A 20,916-nucleotide genomic window follows, 5' to 3' on the forward strand; every position below is an offset into this window, starting at 1 on the left:
ACAAAAGAACCAGTTTATTTTTCCTTCTGAAGGTCAGCTTAAATGTGCATCTTGGCATATAGATCAACATGTATATCTTATGAAGATTTGTGTCACAGGTCTTCTGAGTCTTTTAAATACCTAGCAATGCCCACCGCTTTCAGAAATTCAGGGAATGGCGCCGGGTTCTGCGATGCGTTAGCTGAGAAAGGTAACAGCGTCACTAAAAGCAAACAGCCCCAGAAATGTGCTCCGGCGGGCAAATGTGGCCTGTAAACCAAAGCATGGCCACAGATCGCATCTCTGCCTTTCATGGCACCAGCATTTTTTCTTAACTATTCTAGTCATCCTCCCTCTGTTTTCCAGCAAAGATCTATGGAACCCTTGGGTTCCGTGAACAGCCCCAAGGGCTGCGGTTTTGTACACCTCCAACCTCAGGCACTTTGCTCCTCTCTCCAGTGTTTGCCAGGCACTGCTATTCCAAAAGTGGGAGTAAAGGTAAAGGGACCCCTGACCACTAATATGCAGGCTAGTTTAGTTGCATCCTGGAACCTTAAATCCTTCAAAGCTGAATGTTCAGAACCAGTCTATATCGAAGTAACTATTAAATAAATTGCTAAGCATCAGTTCTTGTGTGTGTGTGTGTGTGTTTTGGGGGGGAGACACAAAGGGAGGGGGATTCTGCAGAATATCACAACATGTTTCGGGATTTAATAATAAATGATTGATTGATTGATTGATTGAAAAACCACTGCTCTGTATGAATTAAACCCAGTCCCAGCTCTGCAGTTCAAACCCTAAATGCATTTTTCATCTAGCAAATACTGCACAGACCTTCCTCTTATAATGGCAACAGAAGCAATGAGAGTGGGTTTCCCCCCCTACCACTGCCACCACCCACATGCTTCTCGTAGCATCTCGACGTAGTAAAAAAAAAAAATCATAGGTCAAGGAGGCTACCTATTGTGTAAAAGCTGTTTGGTGATGGATTTGAATGCTGGAATTGAATTTGGAAGGGACCCTGAGGGTCATCTAGCCCAACCCCCTGCAATGCAGGGATCTCGGTCCCCCATCCAATTTGAAACCACACCAGGCACTGCTTAGCATTGCAAATAACTAGCAATTTTATTGCTGCACCACTAGGAGGATAAGTAAATGACAAACTGTAATATGCATGTCTGCATACATTACTGTACTGTGGTCAACGTTCCCCAACCTTTTCAGAACAAGGGCCAAGCTTTAGCAGAAAGATGCATCTGGGAACCCACTTTTTAGATTTAGCACAATATATTTTGTACAGGGGTTGCTGTTGCGACCCACCTTTGGACAGGTTACAACCCACCAGCAGGCCCCGACCCACCAGCTGAAGACCAGTGCTGTAGGTGATCTTTGGCTATTATTCTACGACGTTACTTGTAAGATGTAAGGAAGCCCTGCTAGATCAGGTCAGCGGCCTAACTGGTCCACGATCCTGTTTCCATAGCAGCAACTGGAACTGCAGCACCAGGAAGAGCAAATCCAGCCATCATCCCTATAATGAGGGCTGTAAAGCCATAGGCGGATTCCCATCTATAAAGGAGTGGTTATTACAGTCTCCAGTGCACCACCAGTGGGCAGTGGCAGAGGCTCTAACTTGCAGGCAGGAAATGGTCTTTGGATCCGTGGAGCCTCCATCTGAAGGGTGTTTAAGAGAGCATGACTGTCAGGGGTGCAGAACCTTCAGGTGTCCATTGATATTAATCTGTATCCTACCTTTTATCCAAGGAGCGCAAGGTGGCAACACACTGCTCCCTCTCACCATTTTATCCTCACAAACCAACCCTGTGAGGTGGGTCAGGCCCCCAAATGGTAAGTAGCCCAAGATCACCCAGTAGGCCTTCATGTCAGAATGGGGATTTGAACCCTGGTCTCCAAGGGCATAGTCTAATATTCTAGCCACTACACCACGCTGGCTGTTGTGCTACAACTCCCATCGTTTTTTAAACACTGCCTAAGCTGCCTGGGGCTGATGGGAGTCCAACCATCCCTGGAGTGCTGAAGGCTTCCTATCTGTGATGTTATATTCGCAGTGGGACTCCAATGGACGCGCACAGAGGGTTGTCTCCGAACTGGACCCGGGGAACATGAGAACGGAGCAAAAACATGATCTGTGGTGCCCTAACTGCAAACCTGGGCCGTGACTGCAAAGTGCACTTACTGGGGAGCAAGTCCCACTGAGCACAGTGGGCCTTACTTCTGAGTAAAGATGCTTAGGATCGCGCCGTAAAAGTAGGTATCCCTCGGGAGGGACCTGTTTGGGCCGAAGATGATGATGAATTGCGCTTATCACACGCACGCACCCTCCAAGTTACCTTCCCAACAGCCCTGCCAAGTAGGCTGCCAACCAGAGAAGTGGGTGGGTGCCTAACTGCAGAGGACAGGGGAGTGGTTCTGATTGGGCTGCGCGGGAGCGAGGCTGGTAGAACTCGGGGCGGGCGGCGCACGTGGGGAACGGCCCCTCCGTTGCGCGCGGAAGTTCCCCGAGTCAGGTGCGGGCGGACCGGGCTTGGGGAGAAAGAGGGAACCCGCGAGGTCCGAGCGAGCCGCTTCCTCGAGCTGCGGGCGATCCCGACCCCCCGTCCACCTGCGCCGCCCCGTCGAGGCTGAGCAGCGCGCTCCGCTTGGGCGGCGCCGGGGAAAGGGGCTGCAGCGATCCCCCCTCCTCCGCCCGGGGGCGGCTGGTGCGCGGTAGGGTGGATCGCCCTCCCCCGAGGCTGCCGCTTGCCGGCGGCCCTCCCCTGGCAGCTCTCCCGGGCTCTGCCCAGTGCCGGGCTCGCTGTTCGCCGAGGAGCTTCGCACGCTCGCTCGCGTTGCAGGAGCCGCCTTCTGCCGCACGCAGCGGGCTGGGCGTCTCTCTCTCTCTCGCTCACCCCCGATCTGAAGCGGCGTCGCCCCCCCCTCCTTCCTTCCTCCTCCTCCTCCCCGCCTGCCAGCCAAGCTCGCGCCCCCGCCCCTCCTCCCCCCGCTGCCAGCCGGAGCCGAAGCCGGAGCGGAGCCCGGGCGGCTCATTGCGGAGCGAAGCTGCAGCCGCGATGGCCACGACCGTGACCTGCACCCGCTTCACCGACGAGTATCAGCTGTACGAGGAAATTGGCAAGTAAGGAGCCGGCGCCGCGCCTCGCACGGGCACGGGATGGGCGGGAGAGGAGACGCGCAGGGGCGATTCCCCCCCCCCAGGACCCTTCCCCCCACCCTAAAGCAAAGACGGATCCCCCCCACTCCACTCTCGCCGCTTCGGGGTTTGCGTCGGGGCCTGGACGGCTAACCGGCTGCCTGCCCCACGGCTTGCAGTCTGGGAGGCCCGGCCGGGGGCTGGCTAGGGAGAGGTGGGCCTGGTAGCGGCGGGGCGGCGGCAGCCCCTTCCCCAGCGTGGCTCGTCGGGGGTGGGGGATCTACCGAGGAGGGGGGGTCCTGGAGAGAGTGAGGGGCTCGCCCGCGCTGCGCAGCCGTGACGCACGCTGCGGAGCCCCACCAGGCAACAATCTGATGCGTGGGGGCGGGCGATCCCTCTCCAACCCGCGATCATTTTTTTTTGGGGGGGGGAGCGCCTTTCTCTCGGTCCCGACGCCGCCCTGCCGCTTCCCTCCGTCGGAGATTGATTTCCCGGCGGCGCCGAGGAAGGAGAGGGGTGGCTGCGGAGGGTTGCGCCTTCACTGCAGTGGCGGCGGTGCTGCTGCTGGGCTCTCCAGCCGGGAGAACCGCTTGCTCGCCGGGCTCCCGCGGGCGCGCAGCAAAAGCACGTGGCGGGGCGGGTAGCCCCCGGGGGAGAAAGGGAAGGGATCGCTACGGCGATCGGATGTTCTTTGGCAGCGGGTCGGGCAGTTGGCTGTGCGGGGTGGGGAGGGGGAAACACGCGGGGGGCTCCCCCTCGCCGGGAGGTGCGCTCTCTCCGCCTGCGCGCTTACGAGTGCGTGGGCTGCGGAGTGGGGACGCGGCGTGGGGCGGGGGGGAGTGGGAGCTGGCTGGCTGGCGAGCTGGTTGCCTGGCTCCACGCTGGGGAGCGGGGGTGGCTGGCAGCGCGTCTGCCTGGCGAGGAAAAACCGAGGGGAGGGCGGAGGAGAAGAAGAAGCGGGGTTGCTCTTTGCTGGGGGGGGGGGGGACGGACGACACCTGAAAGGCGAGGGGGAGGAAATGGCGATTGGAGGAGCGGAGAAGAAATAATGCGTGGATCGGGGTTGGGGGGGTGGGAGTAGTAGTTGCCTCTTGCTCAGATCCGGTCAGGGCCTTGGAGCGGGTGTATTGCGTAAGAGTGGGGAGGGGTGGGGAGCCCATTCGCCCATTGGTGCAGTCTTACCTTCCTCCTTTTAAAGGAGAGTTGCCGCCGGCGTAAATCAGCCCGCTCTACTCTCCTTGCGTGGGATCGCTCACTAGTGGGGGAACTCTGCACATGCTCCAGCCTGCCCAGATGTCTCTTGGGAAGGGGAGTCCTGGCGGAATGGGCTAACGGGAAGCTTGGCGTTGAAACAGCCAGGGCTCGGCCACCCGGCTCCAGGGATGGTGGCATCTCTGCAGCGGGAAAAGCCAGCCCATTGCTGGGGTGTGAGACAAGTCAGTATTCCAGGCATCCTTTGCTAGGTGTTGCAAGCTTTCTCCAGCAGTCTGGCTGCTGGCCAGGCCGGCTGAGCTTTGTGTGTGTGCTTGGCATTCTGCACAGTTTCGAAGCTTGGGTTTCCTCTTTGCCTGCTGCTCCTGAACGGGCTCCATGCCCTATAATAAGATGTTGCAAGGAGTGAGCCTTGCAGAGAGTGTCCGGCCATGAACAGCTCCAGATATGATAAAAGTGGGAGCTGGGAAGAAGATAGAGACCTTCAAAATAGCCCTTCTGGACAAAACCAAAGGCTTCCTGTTGTCTACAGTGGCCTATCAGATGTCTCTTTAAGCTGGATGTGAGGGCAGTTGCTTTTTTGCTGCTGTTCTTCCTAATCAACTGGTATTCAGAGCCATGTTGCATCTGAACTTGGAGGTAGCATATAGTCATCTGAACTAGCAATCTCAATGTGTTTGCCTAATCCCAATTTAAAACCAGTGGCTACCACCACACCTTGTGGCTGCAATATTATCCACTTTGTAAAGAAGTACTTCCTTTCGCCTGTTCTTAGGGGTGGTAGGGGCTGTCAATTTCGGTTCTCACAGCTTCTCTTCTCCAGCCTTTGGTTCATCACATGTCTGCTGCAGCAATTCATGAATTTTCTTTCTAAAAATCCTCTTGAAAATTCTTAAGCATTTTAGTGTAAATTTCTCCTAATAAATGCATTTTAAAAAATACTAATATCCATTTTGTTGACTAACAGATCTTTCTAATATGCATTTTTTGTATGCTATTTTCACTAATATATTCATTCTTATGCACACTTTTACCTAATCTATGTGCATTTTTGTAAACATTTGTTGGATGGAGCATTGCAAAAGTTGGATAAGTGCAGATTTCGAGGGATGGCTATGTTTCGATTCTCATATTATTTCAGAAAACGTGACTTTGATAATTTTGGCTTTAAATGTGAACTGAATCTTAAGTTCTCCCACACCTGCCTCTCCTGAATCACCAGCCAATCATCTTCATGGGATTAGTCCCCTGGTCCTGGTATTTTGACCATCCCCCCTCCTTAGTCACTAAAGCATCTTGTTGAATGGACACTAATTGGTGAACGTAGGCATGCAGCTCAGTAATATGTTGAGCAGCTCTTGGACATGCCAATACTAATTTAGGATTGCCATCTTTTGAAGTGACCTCTGTGACTGTGCCTAAAGAGTAATTTGATCTTCAGGAATTAGAGGGTGAAGTTTTTGGGGTTTTTTGTTTTTTTTTAAAGGTACCAGCAGATTAAACTGCTGTTAGAGGATGCAGGAGCAGATCAGGCTATTTTTTCCTGCAATCCTAGATCAAAAGTACTGGGGAAAACCAGAAAAGGGAGCATGTGCATTTACTAAATGTTCTGTTCTTAAGGTGCTACTAGACCTGCTTTTCATGGCAGGGCTCCGACCTGGGACACCTGAGTCAATAATTAAGGTGAGAGGGCTGTTAAGTGTTTTATGCCCATTGAGTAACAGTTGTCAGCCCCCCACAACCCAGTTTGGTAAGAGAAGGACTCTTTGGGATCAGTGGGTGTGAGTTGCAGGCACGTGCAAACTCCCATAGCTCAGAGCACACGTGTATTTGAGGAAGTGTCATAGGTTAGCATGGGCTTGCATTCAGAAGGTCCCATATTTTATCCCTGGCATCTCCATGGAAATCCTGGAGAGCCTCTGTCAGTCAGTGTAGACAACACTGAAGAAGATAGGCCGTTCCTCTGAAGTTACTGTAAGGCGGATTCCTTGCTCTGTACTTAATGTATCTCATTTTGCAACGGTGAATTAAGAGGCTGTCAAATGTGAAAGGCCATATTCCCTAGGCCTGCCTTCCTGGTACACATGGCTGCCAGCAGGCTGCTGTTCTTCCTAGAAACTGAGGGGGGGAATTGTGATTCTGGACACAGCCCAAATCTGCCTTTCTTTTAGCATCTTTGTGATGCGGCTCCTTCCTTCCTTCTTCCTCCCAGTTGATGTCTGCATTAATAAATCTTATTCTGGGCTCCCACAGCTATGAGTGAAGTGGGGACCAAAGGCAACACCTTTATAGAGGGCGGGATTCTCTTAGGGAAATCGAACGGACTTAGGTGGGTGACTACACAATTTCATTGGCATCAGCAGAAGTTTTAAGACTTAAGGGTAATTAGGCCGCATCCTCTTAATTCAAGAATTGGATTCTGTTCAGGATCGACAGACTAAGCCTGTATCTGTCCATTTTCTGAAATACTCTCCCATTCAACACTTGTACTCTGCTGCCAGCTCCCCAGAGACATCTTAGTCTGTTACAGGAAACCCATAAAGAGTTCTCTGGCATTTTAGGCTATTAGATATATTACGGCATAAGCTCTGATGGACTGGAGCCCACTTCATAAGATGTCTATTATCCACTTCCTCCTTGTAAGAGCATTGCTGATTTTGTGGTTTTGGTCTTCCCCGTCTCCTATATCAGTCTCTTACCCTGCTTGATTATTTTGCCATAATTATCTTTGATTCTTAGACTGTGGGTTGCTGTTGTTTTTGTCCGCAATAGTAGTGCTGTTAGCTATATCTGTTATTGAGTGTAGAATCCCAGGTGGATTTCTCCAGAACTCTGCGCTTTCATCAGAAAAAGAAAAAACCCCGTTTCCAGATCTGGAAGAACTTTAATGTGACGGGTGGAGGGAAAGGCCTGTGATTTGCATTAATCTCACAAGCCGTGATATGGGATGGCAGTATCAACTACAGTATATCCTGTAGTCTTCAGTGCTTGGAATTTCTCCCTCAGAGGAACAACCTTGCTGGCATCCGTCATTCAGGAGTTCACCATTTAACATTCAGAACCTTTTCACCTAGGATAATATTCACTGCTCCTTGCCTCTGGGAGCTAGATTAATTTCCTCTCTACTAACCACTGAAGAATAGAGACTCCTGCAGTCCCAGAGCTATTTCATAAATAACTTGGCTCTCTGGTCTTCTGCTCCAGGCTTCTGCGACCCCATCTTAACTATTTGCGGCATGTGTTTTGTGTTGTAGTTTGCTGAATGTGTGCAAGCGCAAGGGAGGGAGAAAATTGAGGAGTAAGAAAATGAAAAAGCATCCCACAAGTTGGCCACACCAGAAGCATGGCGACAAAGAATTGGCTCCTGTCAGCTATGGCCTAGATCAGGCTTCCTCAAACTGGGCCCTCCAGATGTTTTGAGACTACAATTCCCATCATCCCTGACCACTGGTCTTGCTAGCCAGGGATCATGGGAATTGTAGGCCAAAAACATCTGGAGGGCCCAGTTTGAGGAAGCCTGGCCTAGATGGTGTCTGCCAGATGTTTCTGGAGGACTACAACAGCCAAAGGCCAGAGATTATGGGAGTTGTAGTCTGGCAGCCATTGATTAAGGAGGGCAAGGCTTCTTACTTAGGTGTCAGAAGCCCCCCAGGCAGCACTCCTGCAGGTGCGCCACCACCATCAGTGCTGATTTCAGGCAAGATCAGATCCATTTGGGGTGAGATTTCACCCCAAAGTGGCACAATCTTGCCTGAAATTGGCACCGCCTGGCAGGGCGCACGGCGGTGGCAGAGCAGGTGGTGTTGGCAGCAGCAGATGTGGTGGCAGGAGGAGCAGCAGCAGGGCAGGGCGGCACTTCATGTTTAGCCTCAGGTGGCAAAATGGGCTGTGCCACCCCTGCCTAACCCCTCCCCTTAGGGTCACCAGGTCACAGTGCTGCGGTATTTATTTATTCTTGGGGTTTTCACACCAATTTCCCACTGCAGGTGGCTTACAAAGTTTTTAAAAATGAATCGGACAAAATATCATACAAATCCAATACAATAAGACGGCAGCAGTGCAGATCAATACAGCAGGGAGACGTGAATGAGGAAGCACATCAAACGCTTGCCTCAACAGAAAAGTCTTTATTTGGTGACAAAATACCAGCAATGACAGGCCAAAGTTAATCTGTCTAGGAGGCGATTTCTATAGCTTGGATGCCACCATAGAGAAAGCCTTTTTTCTTGACCCAGAGCCAGTGACAGGCACAGCAGCCAACTACTTCTGTCCCCATCCTCCCCCCCCCCTTTTGAGTTCTCCAGGGAGCAACACTGAGATTAGCTGGAGAGGTTGTAAGGCTGGCCTAGAGCAGACTGAGGTTGGTGGGACACTCAAATGCAGTAGCCTCCACTGAGTAATATAGTACGAGAGGACAGCTCCCTGCCCCAAGGAGCCTGCTGTTTAAATTCTAAAGCAGGGAAAACAGAGAAAGGGGAATGAACATAAGGAGAGCTTTGCTGGATCAGTCCAAAGGCCCATCCAGTCCAGGATTCTGTTCCTACAGTAGCCAATAATAATAATAATAATAATAATAATAATAATAATAATAATAATAATTTATTATTTGTACCCCGCCCATCTGGCTGGGTTTCCCCAGCCACTCTGGGCGGCTTCCATAGAAACCAAAAAAACACTAAAATATCATACATTAAAAACTTCCCTGAAGCCAACCTTTGGAAAGCCTACAACCAGGATCTGAATGCTGAAGCACCCTCCTGCTCAAGTTCCCTTCAAAGTCACTGGTTTTCAGAGGCATATTGCCTTGTACTGAACTTAGTACAGCCATCATGCCTAGTAGCTATTGATATCCTCTAAGTGGAGGCAGGAGTGAATGGGAGAGATTATTTCACATGTTTTTATTTTTACATATGCAGTGGAACCTCGTGTTCCGTTCCGTTCTCCTTGCGAACACTGCAGGTTACGAGCTCTGCTAACCCAGAAATAGATGCTCCCGGTTGTGAACTTTGCCCCAGGATGTGAGTGGAAGTCGTGTACTGGCAGTGCGGCAGCAGCGGGAGGCGCCATTAGCGAAAGCACGCCTCAGGTTATGAACGGTTTCGGCTTAAGAACAGACCTCTGGAACGAATTATGTTCATAACCGGAGGTACCACTGTATTTAGAGTTAGTTATAGTAGTTCATGTGAGCATGGTCTCCAAACTCGCCTTCCTTTAGCTTCCTTTTAACCAGCCTCTGTGACACACCTTTCTCCAGAGTATACATCCCTTCCTAAGCATGCATGCTGTGTAATTTCTTCAGAGTCTCCTCTCTAGTTAAGCCTATTCTTGATTCAGCTCCCTGTCTCCGCTGGCCTTTGCCTTAAGCTCTCTGCTCTACCTCCTTCCCTTCTTTCCGATGCCTCTTTTCTCAGTCTGTTCCGTTCTCTGCTCCTTCTTTGGGGCAACTTGCCTCTCCTTTTGGGCAACTTGCCTTTTCAACGTCTTTCCTCAGCCTGCCCCCTCTGCTCAACTGTGTGAAGTTTTGATTCCACCCGAACTGACAGCTTTCTCTGCCCTCACAGAAATTGGACTGCAACTGGCAACTCTCCGGTGCCACCACAGCAGTTTGGCCAACCTTTAGGAGCAACCTTGGTGTGGTCCGCATACATGTTGCCTATGACTTTTAAGTGTGATCTGCTTTTATAATAACATAAGAGCCTGCTGAATGAAGCCAATGGCTTCATTAGTGCCCATCTCTGCCTCCTGTGGCAGTGAGTTCCATAGTTGATGAGTACAGTGGTACCTCGGGTTAAGTACTTAATTTGTTCTGGAGGTCCGTTCTTAACCTGAAAGTGTTCTTAACCTGAAGCACCACTTTAGCTAATGGGGCCTCCTGCTGCCGCCACGCCACCAGAGCCCGATTTCTGTTCTTATCCTGAAGCAAAGTTCTTAACCTGAAGCACTATTTCTGGGTTAGTGGAGTCTGTAACCTGAAGTGTATGTAACCCAAGGTACCACTGTACTTTCTTTTTTCTGTCATGAATCTTCCAACATTCAGCTTCATTGGATGTCCACAAGTTTTAGTAGTTGTTAGAGAGGGGGGAAACTTTTCTCTATCCACATTCGGCATGCCGCGTATAGTTTTGTAAACTTCTATTGCATCGCCTCTTGCTTATTTTAGAGAAAAGTTGCAAATGCTGTAACATTTCCATATAGGGAGGTTGCTCCACCCCTTTATCATTTGGGTCGTCCTTCTTCGAACCCTTTCCAGCTCTATGTTTGCTTAAAGGCTGTGATTAATAATAATAATAATAATAATAATAATAATAATAATAATAATAATAATTTATTATTATTTATACCCTGCCCATCTGGCTGGGTTTCCCCAGCCACTCTGGGCAGCTTCCAACAAAATATTAAAATACAGTAGTCCGTTAAACATTAAAAGCTTCCCTAAACAGGGCTGCCTTCAGATGTCTTCTAAAAGTCTGGTAGTTGTTCTTCTCTTTGATATCTGGTGGGAGGGTGTTCCACAGGGCGGGTGCCACTACCGAGAAGGCCCTCTGCCTGGTTCCCTGTAACTTGGCTTCTCGCAGTGAGGGAACAGCCAGAAGGCCCTTGGCGCTGGACCTCAGTGTCCTGACAGAACGAAGGGGGTGGAGACGCTCCTTCAGGTCTACTGGACCGAGGCCTTCCTCCTCCAGCTGGCTGCGCCATTGCTGACATGAGGAAATAGCAACCCCCATCCCAAGCAATGGGAGAGCCACTTCTTCCCCTGGTCCAGTTCCACACACCATGTCCGCTTCTGTCTGAAGGAAGGAAGGACGTATGGGGTGGGGAGAATTCTGGGATTCATCTCCACAGAAGCATTCCCAAGCAGAGCCAGATTGCCCAATGGGCAGAGCAGGCACCGGCCTATGGCCCCTGCAACAACGGATCACCATAAATATTCTTGGTTTTGCGTAATAAAATTGGATTAATAATATTGCTGGTTGGTAAAATCAAAGACGTATCACAGCATACCTGCACATTCGGAGTTTCCCCCTGGCACCGCTGGGCTGCTGCTGGTGGGCTGGAGCCTTCAGCTTTTCTCCCAAACCACGGCCCACAACTTCCAGCACTGTTACAAGGCACATTGAAAAATATTGGCTTTGCTTCCAATATAATACGTATAGAAATTATGTCCAGGCATTCACTTCAACACAAAGTGTTTAAAAGCAGGGGGAGAGGCATGCATGTGTCTATAAGCATCAGCCCGGACCTTCCCCACTCAGCATGGGAAGGTTGGGTTGCAGAACATGATGGAGGCAGAAGAACCTGATGGCTGATCCACTGTCAGGCTTTGTGCCTCTGTTTACCAGTTGTAGACCTCAGGATCACACCAGGAAGAGCACCTCTGCATTCGGGTCCTGCTCGCTGTCAGAAGAGGACTGGTCTGGCCTGGTCCAGGAGACTGTTCTTATGTTTGGGGACTAGAGAACAAAATATCAATTGGTTACTACTTTATCCTGAGCAGGGAGAGTGGGGTGGGGAGATTTTCTAGAGTACCCTAGACATCCTTTTCTCATGTCTGTTCAAAAAAAAAAAAAAAGCAATTTGAATACGGGTGGCAGGTCTGTTCATCTCTATATATCCCATGTTATGCAAGCTACCTCATGGCATATTTTCAGATATGTTACAGTACATCTCACTCCTCCACATATAAACACAATGATGGGATGCATTAAATTTGGCTGCCTTAAGAGCAATGTCTGGAATAACAAGTGATATAGGTTCCTGATATATGCCAAAATCAGAAAGAATGCAGATTACGGAGGTCTGCATTAGCGAAGTTTTCATGGGAAGGACTGGAAGAATATTAAATTCACGGTATATTCTGTTTAAAGCAGTGGCAGGGGCAGGTTACAAATCAGGGCATTCAGAAAACCTGGCCATGTTGTATGTTTTGATGTTACAAGTGGGGGGGGGGGGTCCAGCCTGGGACATGCCTCCCTGATATGATTTGTGCTACCTCTCCCCCTGCCTACATTCAGATCCCTTTTCCACATGGCATTTCATTTATCCTCGAGTCTAGTGGCTTGAATTGAGAGGTAGTGTGGTATAATGGAGAAAGCACTGGACTAGGAGTGGGGAGACCCGGATTCTAATCCTGACTCTGTCATGGTGGCAGTCAGTCTGTTTTAAGACTTAACTTGCCTTACATGGTATTTTGTGGGAATAAAGCAGGGAGCTCCTTGGATAAAAGGCGGAGTATCATCCTGATAAATAATAATCTTCCACCTGTGTAATTCTGTTAGATGCTCTGCACACTGGTGCATTATTTATATTGTTACAGGGAATATGGAGGAGCAGGGGGTTGTGAAAGCTGCAGGAACGTGGCGTTTCTGCAGGGAGTGGAGCAGAGCAGCACAGGAGACTAAGGTGTTTTTGCAGAAGCAATTTACAGAGGCTGATCAATGAACAGTTGGGATCTCCACAATACATATTTAATGCGGGTGGGGCTGTGGGTTAAACCACAGAGTCTAGGACTTGCCGATCAGAAGGTCGGCGGTTCGAATCCTCACGATGGGGTGAGCTCCCGTTGCTTGGTCCCTGCTCCTGCCAACCTAGCAGTTTGAAAGCACGAAGTGCAAGTAGATAAATAGGTACCGCTCTGGCGAGAAGGTAAACGGCGTTTCCGTGCACTGCTCTGATTCGCCAGAAGCGGCTTAGTTATGCTGGCCACATGACCCGGAAGCTGCATGCCGGTTCCCTCGGCCAATAAAGTGTGATGCGCGCCGCAACCCCAGAGTCGTCCGCGACTGGACCTAATGGTCAGGGGTCCCTTTAACTTTTTGCTTTCTGCAAAGAATCCTGAGAACTGTAGTTTTCCTCTCACAAATCTATAGTTCCCTGCACCCTTAACAAATGACAGTTCCCAAGATTATATGGAGGAAGTAATGGGCTTTAAGTGTGTGGTGTGGACTTTGTATATGCCCAGGGTTCAAAGAGTCTTTGGGTAGAGGTTTTAAAGATGATGAGAGCAAGGAAGATATTCAGAAATCTTATGTGTAGGGATACTTTAGCTGTGCGATTCCTTCCTCAAGGACACTTTTATGTCACCTACTTCGCTAAGTTCCAGGTGACAAGTCAAGATGTTTTAAATTCTCTTGGGTGTTTAAGCGGATGATGTTTTTATTCTGTCTGTTGTTATACGGTTGTTTCACTGCTGTTTTGGTGCTTTTGTTGTTGTTATTGCTAGAGGCGTTTGTTGAAATGTCTAACTTCTTGTTTGAATTGCTGTTTATTATCAGAATTTATATTCTGTGTTTCCATAAAATAGTCAAGTCTCCCTCCCCAAAAAACTGTACTGAATAATGCAAAAAACAACAACACCTCAATTGCTTTGACCCAGTAAAATTAAATAGGGTAAAAAGGAGAAGCAGCATAAAACCAGATATGTCTACAACACCTTGCTGTGATAGAATAGCAGCAACGGGGCCAGACAGACCACCATGGGGAGCTTGTTCCAATTTTTGGAAGCTGGGTAGGGGGACACCTACGATAATTCTGCTAGTGCGGGAAATCAAAGCAGGCAGGTCCAAATTTCTATTTCTGTTCTCCATAGGTTTTAATATGGAGTCATAAATAGCAGCTATGTATTGGGGTGTGGGTGTAGCTAAGTTAACTGTGGCCTCTTTAGGTTTTAATTTTTTTATTATTACCGGTTATATTTTTAAACATGCTTTTATGGATCTGGATTTGTATGTTTTAAGCCACTTTGTGGAGGACGTCCTCAAAAAGCAGTTAATAAACCCACCAATAAATAAATTATATATATTTTTCTGCAGACTTAGTGGTTCTTGACATATTCTGGCTCTATAGCATTTATGGCTTTAGAAGTCAAAACTGACACCTTGAATTGAACCTGGAAGCAAATTGGCAAGCAGGGTAGCAGGTAGAAGCTGCTTGCTGGGTGAGCAGAGCCACTCTGCTAGCTCCCCAGCAGGTGGGTTGCTGTTGCTTACTGGGAGAAGTGGTGGGTGCGGAAGGTGGCATGCTGCAAATGCATTGGCAGGAGTACTGGATTGGCTCCACTGGTGCTTTTGCGCCTTGCTGACTGCCTTGCCCTATCCCCTTTCCCTCCCAGTGAGCAACACTGATCTACCTTCCAGCAAGCTACCCTAGTGACTCTGCTCCACCTGGCAAGCTGCTTTTGGCAGCAGGTACAGAGCCTTTGTCTATAATCTTTGAGAACTCTTGGAGAACAAGTGAGGTCCCTGTGGACTGGAAGTGGGAAAAGGTCCCCTTCTTCAAAAAGGGGAAAGAAGAGGACACGGGCAGCTACCAACTGGTCAGCTTATTACCAGGGAAGGTCCTTGAACACATCATTAAACAGTTAGTTTGTGAGCTCTTAGAAAAGGTTACTGCGATTACTAAAATCCTGCATGTGTTTCTCAGAAACAAGTCATGTCAGACTATTCTTTTATGTATATATATATAGAGAGAGGAAGAGTTATAAGCTTGGAAGATCAGAGGAATGCTGTGGATATAATGTATCTTAATTTCAGTAAGGCTTTTGACAGAGTCACCCATTACAGTGGTACCTTGGGTTACATATGCTTCAGGTTACATACACTTCAGGTTACAGAGTCTGTAACCCAGAAATAGTACCTGGGTTAAGAACTTTGCTTCAGGATGAGAACAGAAATTGTGCGGCGGCAGCGGGAGGCCCCATTAGCTAAAGTTGTGCTTCAGGTTAAGAACAGTTTCAGGTTAAGTACGGACCTCTGGAACGAATTAAGTACTTAATCCGAGGTACCACTGTATATTCTTGCAGAGAAGCTGGTAAAATGTGGACTAGGCAATGTTACTGTTAGGTGGATTTATAGCTTGTTGAATAACCGAACCCAAAGAGTGCTCACCAGTGGTTCCTCATCATGGGAAAAAGTGAAAAGGGGCGTGGCACAGGGTTCCATCCTGGGCCCGCTATTGTTCAAAACCTTTATAAATGACTTCATCTTGCTCTGTAGTCCCAATAATCTTGATAAGATTGTTGTATTTTTCACAATCAGTTCCCGGCATTCTTTATTATCTGCAGTGAAAATAATTTCAGCCAGCTCGCAGTGACACAGGCTAATTCCTGAAACAGCTCAGTTTCTGGGATATGAAAGTCTTCCCCTGTTCTAGGCTGTAATTCTAATACCACTTCCCTAGGAGGGAAGCTCCATTGAATTCAGTGGGACTTCCTTCTGAGTAGATGTGGTTAGAAATGCAGTCTTAGCTACTAGTTTGTATACACTAGTTAGCTGTTACGAAAATGGTAAAGCAGGTTTTTAGAAAATAAAACAAAAAATTCAGTACATGGTTCCATACCAAATGTATGGGTTTCAGGGGATTGAAAAGTGATGATGCTTCTCTACTGCTGCAGCGAAAGATTTATTGATTGTTCAGAAATCAGTGATAGCACTGGGGGTGGACTCTGGGTGGGGAGGGTGGCCATCTCCCCCCCCCCCCATTTTTCTGTTAGGTTGTGTATGCATGGAAAGTTCTTCTAGGAATGGTAATGGATGTCTGTGCAAGATACAAGCACCATTCAAATGCCAGGCATGAATGCACTGAAATGAATAATTTTGCTTTAAAATGTTATGATGGCCTCATGAAACAGGTACTATATATTTCTTGGAATTAGCTCATTTGGTTCCTCATGGAAGATGTAAAAACCAGCGATTAGTTAAGGGAGGAATAGGAATGATTAAGAAGTCCAGAAAGAGACTGGAATAGCCTGCTAAGAGGAAGCAGGGCAAAAATAAAGAGACAGGAGAAAAATGGGGAAAGATGCTAGTTTCTATCTTAATACGTGAACAGATGGAAGCTGACGCTAAAGGAATCGCACCTTTCATCCCCATTTTTAACAGTGAAAGTAATTAACCATTAAAGCCTTCTTTGAAGAATGCAATGCATTCACAGTTTTTGAAAGCTCATTGAGACAAAGTTTGCAGTATTAAGCACACTCCTTAGGAAGCAAGTTCCATTGAACTCCATAAGGCTGAATATTTGCTTTATTTTACCTGCTGATTCAGTCTCTGGCATTTCCAGTTGAAAGGATCCCAGGTAGCAGCAGGTGATAAGAAAGACCCTTTGGTTAAGCGACCAGAGAGCTGTTGCCATTTAGAGTAGACAGTACTGAGTTGGGTGGACCAATAGTCTGACCAGGTATAACACATTTTCTGTTCTATAAACAGGTTTTCTGGCTTCCATCTCCTTTCATACATGAATTACTCCACCTCTGACTGTGTTCACTGTTGCATCCAACCATAATAAAAAAAAACTTAAAATGTTCCTAACCTACCCCAGAGTGGCTGGGGAAACCCAGCCAGATGGGCGGGGTATGTATAAGTTAAATTAAATTAAAAATTAAAAATTACAACCACCACCACCACCCTTAGAGGTCAGTGACAGCAAAGCCACCCAAATAGAGGTGAAATTTATGTAGAAGGGAAGAGGGAGTACATTTTCCACGGCCACTTAAACTCAAATTAAAAAACACTTTTTGTCTTGGATTTAGGCAATGTGAATGCAATTGTGGAAGTTGAAATAGTTGTTATTGTTATTTATTTATTTGTAATAGATTTCAATCAGTGGTCTCATGTTTAATAAGGGATGCAAAATAGTGTTACTGGTTCACTACCTATTTGAAATACTTCGGAGTGGAAGGAAGGAGGTGTATCTTCTTGCGTAGGAAGAATTGCTCTTATGGTTTGAAAAAAATGCTTTTGCTTGCTGGTACAGAGATCTAGATCCAGCCTTGGAGCAGCAGATTCCCAAGGGTGGACCACTGAGCAGCATTTCTTTCCCCCATTCATTTAGTACATTGTTGAATCTAATCCATAAAATGATGTGTGTGTGTGTGTGTTTAGGTGCCTCTGTAAGTGAGAGAAAGGGGGGTTATTAATTCTAATAAAAGAATGTAATCTTGTGGATGGGCACGTTACAGATTTTTCACTGGTTAGTTCTGTACTTGGACTCTGCAGTGTAAATTGCCAATGAGCTTCTGAAGGAACATCAAAGTAAGCTTCACTGAACTCAGCAGGATTTACTCCTGTGTAGACATGCAGAGGATTGCTCTTCATGTTCTATAGGCTGCAGTCCTATTTCTGCTTATGTGGGAGTCAGTGATGCAGTTAGGTAATTTTAGTTTCTGGGCTTAACCGAGCCTCTCGCTTCTCTTAGATGGTAAGACTGACTCCAGATTTGGGTGAGCCTTTGGGCAACAGAATACAGGCAACTCCTCATTTACACGGGGATACTTTCTGAGGCACTATGTGTTTAAGTGATAGTGCGTACTGTATATTTGGAACACCATTGAAAAAACCTGAAAACACTGTCTAATTCCCTGGAAACCCTTAAAAAAACAAACCCAAATCCACAAAACTCCACCTCAACCAATCTCTAAAACTCTTTCTCCTTTCTCAAACTCTTAACTCTCTACAGCAAAGGCTTGTGGGATTGCTAGACACTGTTTCCATGCCATTTTTGCTATTTTTGAGCTCTATTAGGGCCACTTCCAGGTTTGTGCTGATGTGTGCGTGCAGTCACACCAGGGTTGCCACCTTTGTTCTGGCAAAATGCAGGCAGGGCAAATGGGGGGGGGTGATCCCCCCCAAATCTGGTGCTGAAGTTAGTTACTTCAGAGCGATCCATTACAATCCATTGCAGCCTAACAGGACGGTCCCTCTGGAATATGTCACACATACGTGCACACACATGCACATACATGTGTACATTTCTCTCCGTTTGGCTACCCAGGGTTTAAATACATGACCTTTCATAGACCCTTTCAAGCATATGCATTTGGAGAGGATCCCTAGCTTGGCAGAGACAGAGAAAAAACTGAATTATAGGACAAAACTGTATCAATACAGGATACAGCATTTTGCATTGAAATATGGGACAATCCAGTATTACACGTGGCAATTCTATGTCACATGTGCCTTGAATGCGCATAAATGGCGAGTTACCTGTCTCTTTGTGTCCTCTTGGGCAGGACCCTTCAGTGACATCCTCTTTCCTTTTCTTTTTTTTGCTCATTCATTTTGGAACCTGTTTCAAGCAGGATGATAAAAACACCATACAGCAAATCAGTGAATTGAAGACCCATGTCTACATGTGCTGAATCAAGGTCCCCAAACCTTGAAGGTATTTAGTGTTGGAGCCTCCTTCCTGAGCTTGCAGAAGATGGTGTGTGCCATTAGCAAGAAGACTCTGCTTCTAATGGGCATGTGCCGAATCTCATATATTGGTGGGGTGCAGAGCAGGACCTCTCATGTTGAGTGCAGTGTATAAAGAGGTACAGCTTTCTAACAGGGTCAGCAAACTTTTTCAGCAGGGGGCCGGTCAATTGTCCCTCAGGCCTTGTATTGGGCCGAACTATATTCTGAAGAAAAAAAAAGTACAAATTTCTATGTCCCACAAATAACCCAGAGATACATTTTAAATAAAAGCACACATTCTGCTCATGCAAAAACACCAGGCGGGCCCCACAAATAACCCAGAGATGCATTTTAAATAAAATGACACATTCTACTCATGTAAAAACACGCTGATTCCCGGACCGTCCATGGGCCGGATTTAGAAGGCGATTGGGCCGGATCTGGCCCCCGGGCCTTAGTTTGCCTACCCATGGTAGTCCTTGGTGGTACAGTGGTGCCTTGCAAGACGAAAAGAATCCGTTCCGCGAGTCTCTTCGTCTTGCGGTTTTTTCGTCTTGCGAAGCAAGCCCATTAGCGGCTTAGTGGATTAGCGCTATTAGCGGCTTAGCGGGCTTAGCGGATCAGCTGATTAGTGGCTTAGCGGTTTGGGGAAAAGGGGGGGGGAAGGAAAAAAACCCCGCAGGAACTCGCAAGACATTTTCGTCTTGCGAAGCAAGCCCATAGGAAATTCGTTTTGCGAAGCACCTCCAAAACGGAAAACCCTTTCGTCTAGTGGGTTTTCCGTCTTGCGAGGCATTCGTCTTGCGGGGCACCACTGTAATTGTGGTGGCGCACTCTTACCTCTGATGGTATGGTGCGCTTTGGATAATGTTAATGAAATATTACTACATGTTCAATATAGCTGTACCTGTGCTGCTCCAAGCTGTACCTTCTGTTCAATTAATATAACATCTAAAGGAGCCCCATCTTCTTCTCATATGAGGCCTTATCTGACTTTTGGTTGACTGCAACCTTGAAGTCCACCACCCAATGTGGATGTCGAAGTTGAATTTTGGCCTCAAAAAAAAGTGAATGTCAAATTTGAATTTTTGCCTTGGAATTTTTTTTAAAAAAATTTTTTTTTTGCTCTTTGGATGCGTGTGTCACTGGGTAAAGGAGAAAGTTGGCTGTCAAGTGCTGTGAAATGCCGCTTAAGAGACAGCTATTTGGTTCACTCAAAATATCAAATTAATCATGTAACTCTGAATGAGATAACTGGAGCGATCCCTTTCCCCCTGGATAAGTAGCTCCCTGAGAAGAAATGGAAAGCGTGAGGGGAAACTTGGATTGGGGGATGTACAGAGCAGGATCCGGGCAAGGAGACCTGAAGGGAGAGGATAGGAACCACCAGAGGCCTATTCAGTTACCCACCCAGCAGCAGAAATATCCTGTGGCAGCTAAACGTGGATGGAGCAGTTTGGGAATCCCAGTCCCCTGACTGACTTCAGCAGGCCTGAGGCGAGAAGTTACTCTACAGGCCGGACCGAGAAGGCCTGAAGAAACCACTGAGGCCTAAGCGCCAGTCTGCACTGACAAAAGCCCCATTCACGATTGCAGTTTGTCACACAATTACCACAGTGTAGAATCGCTTAGAGTATTTGTTTGTTTGTTTGTTTGTTTGTTTGTTTGTTTGACTTGTTAGCTGTTTATTAATTACGCAGAGGTCCCCAAGCAACTTACAACAAATTTTTTTGGGGGGAAAGGGCCATAAATGCACGATACCATCTTCAAATTCACACACAGCCCCTGCTGTCTGTCTGTCTGTCTATTTATCTGTCTATCTATCTATCTATCATCTATCTGTTGGGATACTGCTTTATCACAGCCATCACTAAGCAGTGTACAGGAGACCCAATACAAGAAGACTAAAAATGAACTAAAACTAGAAAACCAGAAGTCAATTAAACAGCTTGCTGGAATATGTTTGTGAGTGTGTGTGTGTGTGTGTATATATGTGTGTGTGTGTGTGTGTGTGTGTGTGTGCACGCATGCATAAATGCACATATCACACCTCCACAATTGTTACAAGAAACATTGGCAGCACACAAACAATAAATAAAATGACATTTATTTAAAACCTTGATAGCAAAAGCAATTCCATATATGAAAATAATTAAAAGCAGTTCCACATATCCTAACAGTAGAAGACAACTTCATATGAAAAACAATTCTAAATCCAGTACAGATACAGGCTGTGATTATTATTATTATTATTAATTATACAGACTTTGTTGATTAAGAGGTATGCAAATCTTATCAAAGCATGAAAGTAAAGGGGGGGGGGCTGCACTTGATCGTGTCCCTGTTCCTTGGCCCCTCTGCATGTTGGAGAGGCTCTTCACAACACTATCAGGGCTTTTAGGT

General features: G+C 47.3%; 1 protein-coding gene and 1 long non-coding RNA gene across 17 annotated transcripts in view; one reads left to right on the forward strand and one right to left on the reverse strand.

Annotated features, from left to right (window-relative positions):
- Positions 1 to 2,656: 2,656 nt before the first annotated feature.
- The window catches only part of CAMK2B (calcium/calmodulin dependent protein kinase II beta), a 209,053-nt gene continuing 190,793 nt past the window's right edge, over positions 2,657 to 20,916 (forward strand). For 3 of the 16 annotated variants that reach the window (XM_081171661.1, XM_081171660.1, XM_081171657.1), the window contains exon 1: positions 2,662 to 3,115. In XM_081171661.1, coding sequence (XP_081027787.1) covers positions 3,051 to 3,115 — 65 coding nt within the window. In that variant the 5' untranslated portion in view covers positions 2,662 to 3,050. Of the gene's footprint in view, positions 3,116 to 20,916 lie in introns of all 16 variants that reach the window. The other 13 variants (XM_081171656.1, XM_081171659.1, XM_081171647.1 and 10 more) reach the window with 11 other exon arrangements.
- LOC308574268 lies at positions 10,712 to 18,979 on the reverse strand. The gene is made up of 3 exons (XR_014002418.1): positions 18,322 to 18,979; positions 15,226 to 15,395; positions 10,712 to 11,891 (listed from the first exon to the last, which is right to left on the reverse strand). It is a non-coding gene; the product is annotated as an uncharacterized lncRNA (long non-coding RNA).

The sequence above is a fragment of the Podarcis bocagei genome (assembly GCF_964188305.1).
Source record: "Podarcis bocagei genome assembly, chromosome: 15".
NCBI lineage: Eukaryota > Metazoa > Chordata > Lepidosauria > Squamata > Lacertidae > Podarcis > Podarcis bocagei.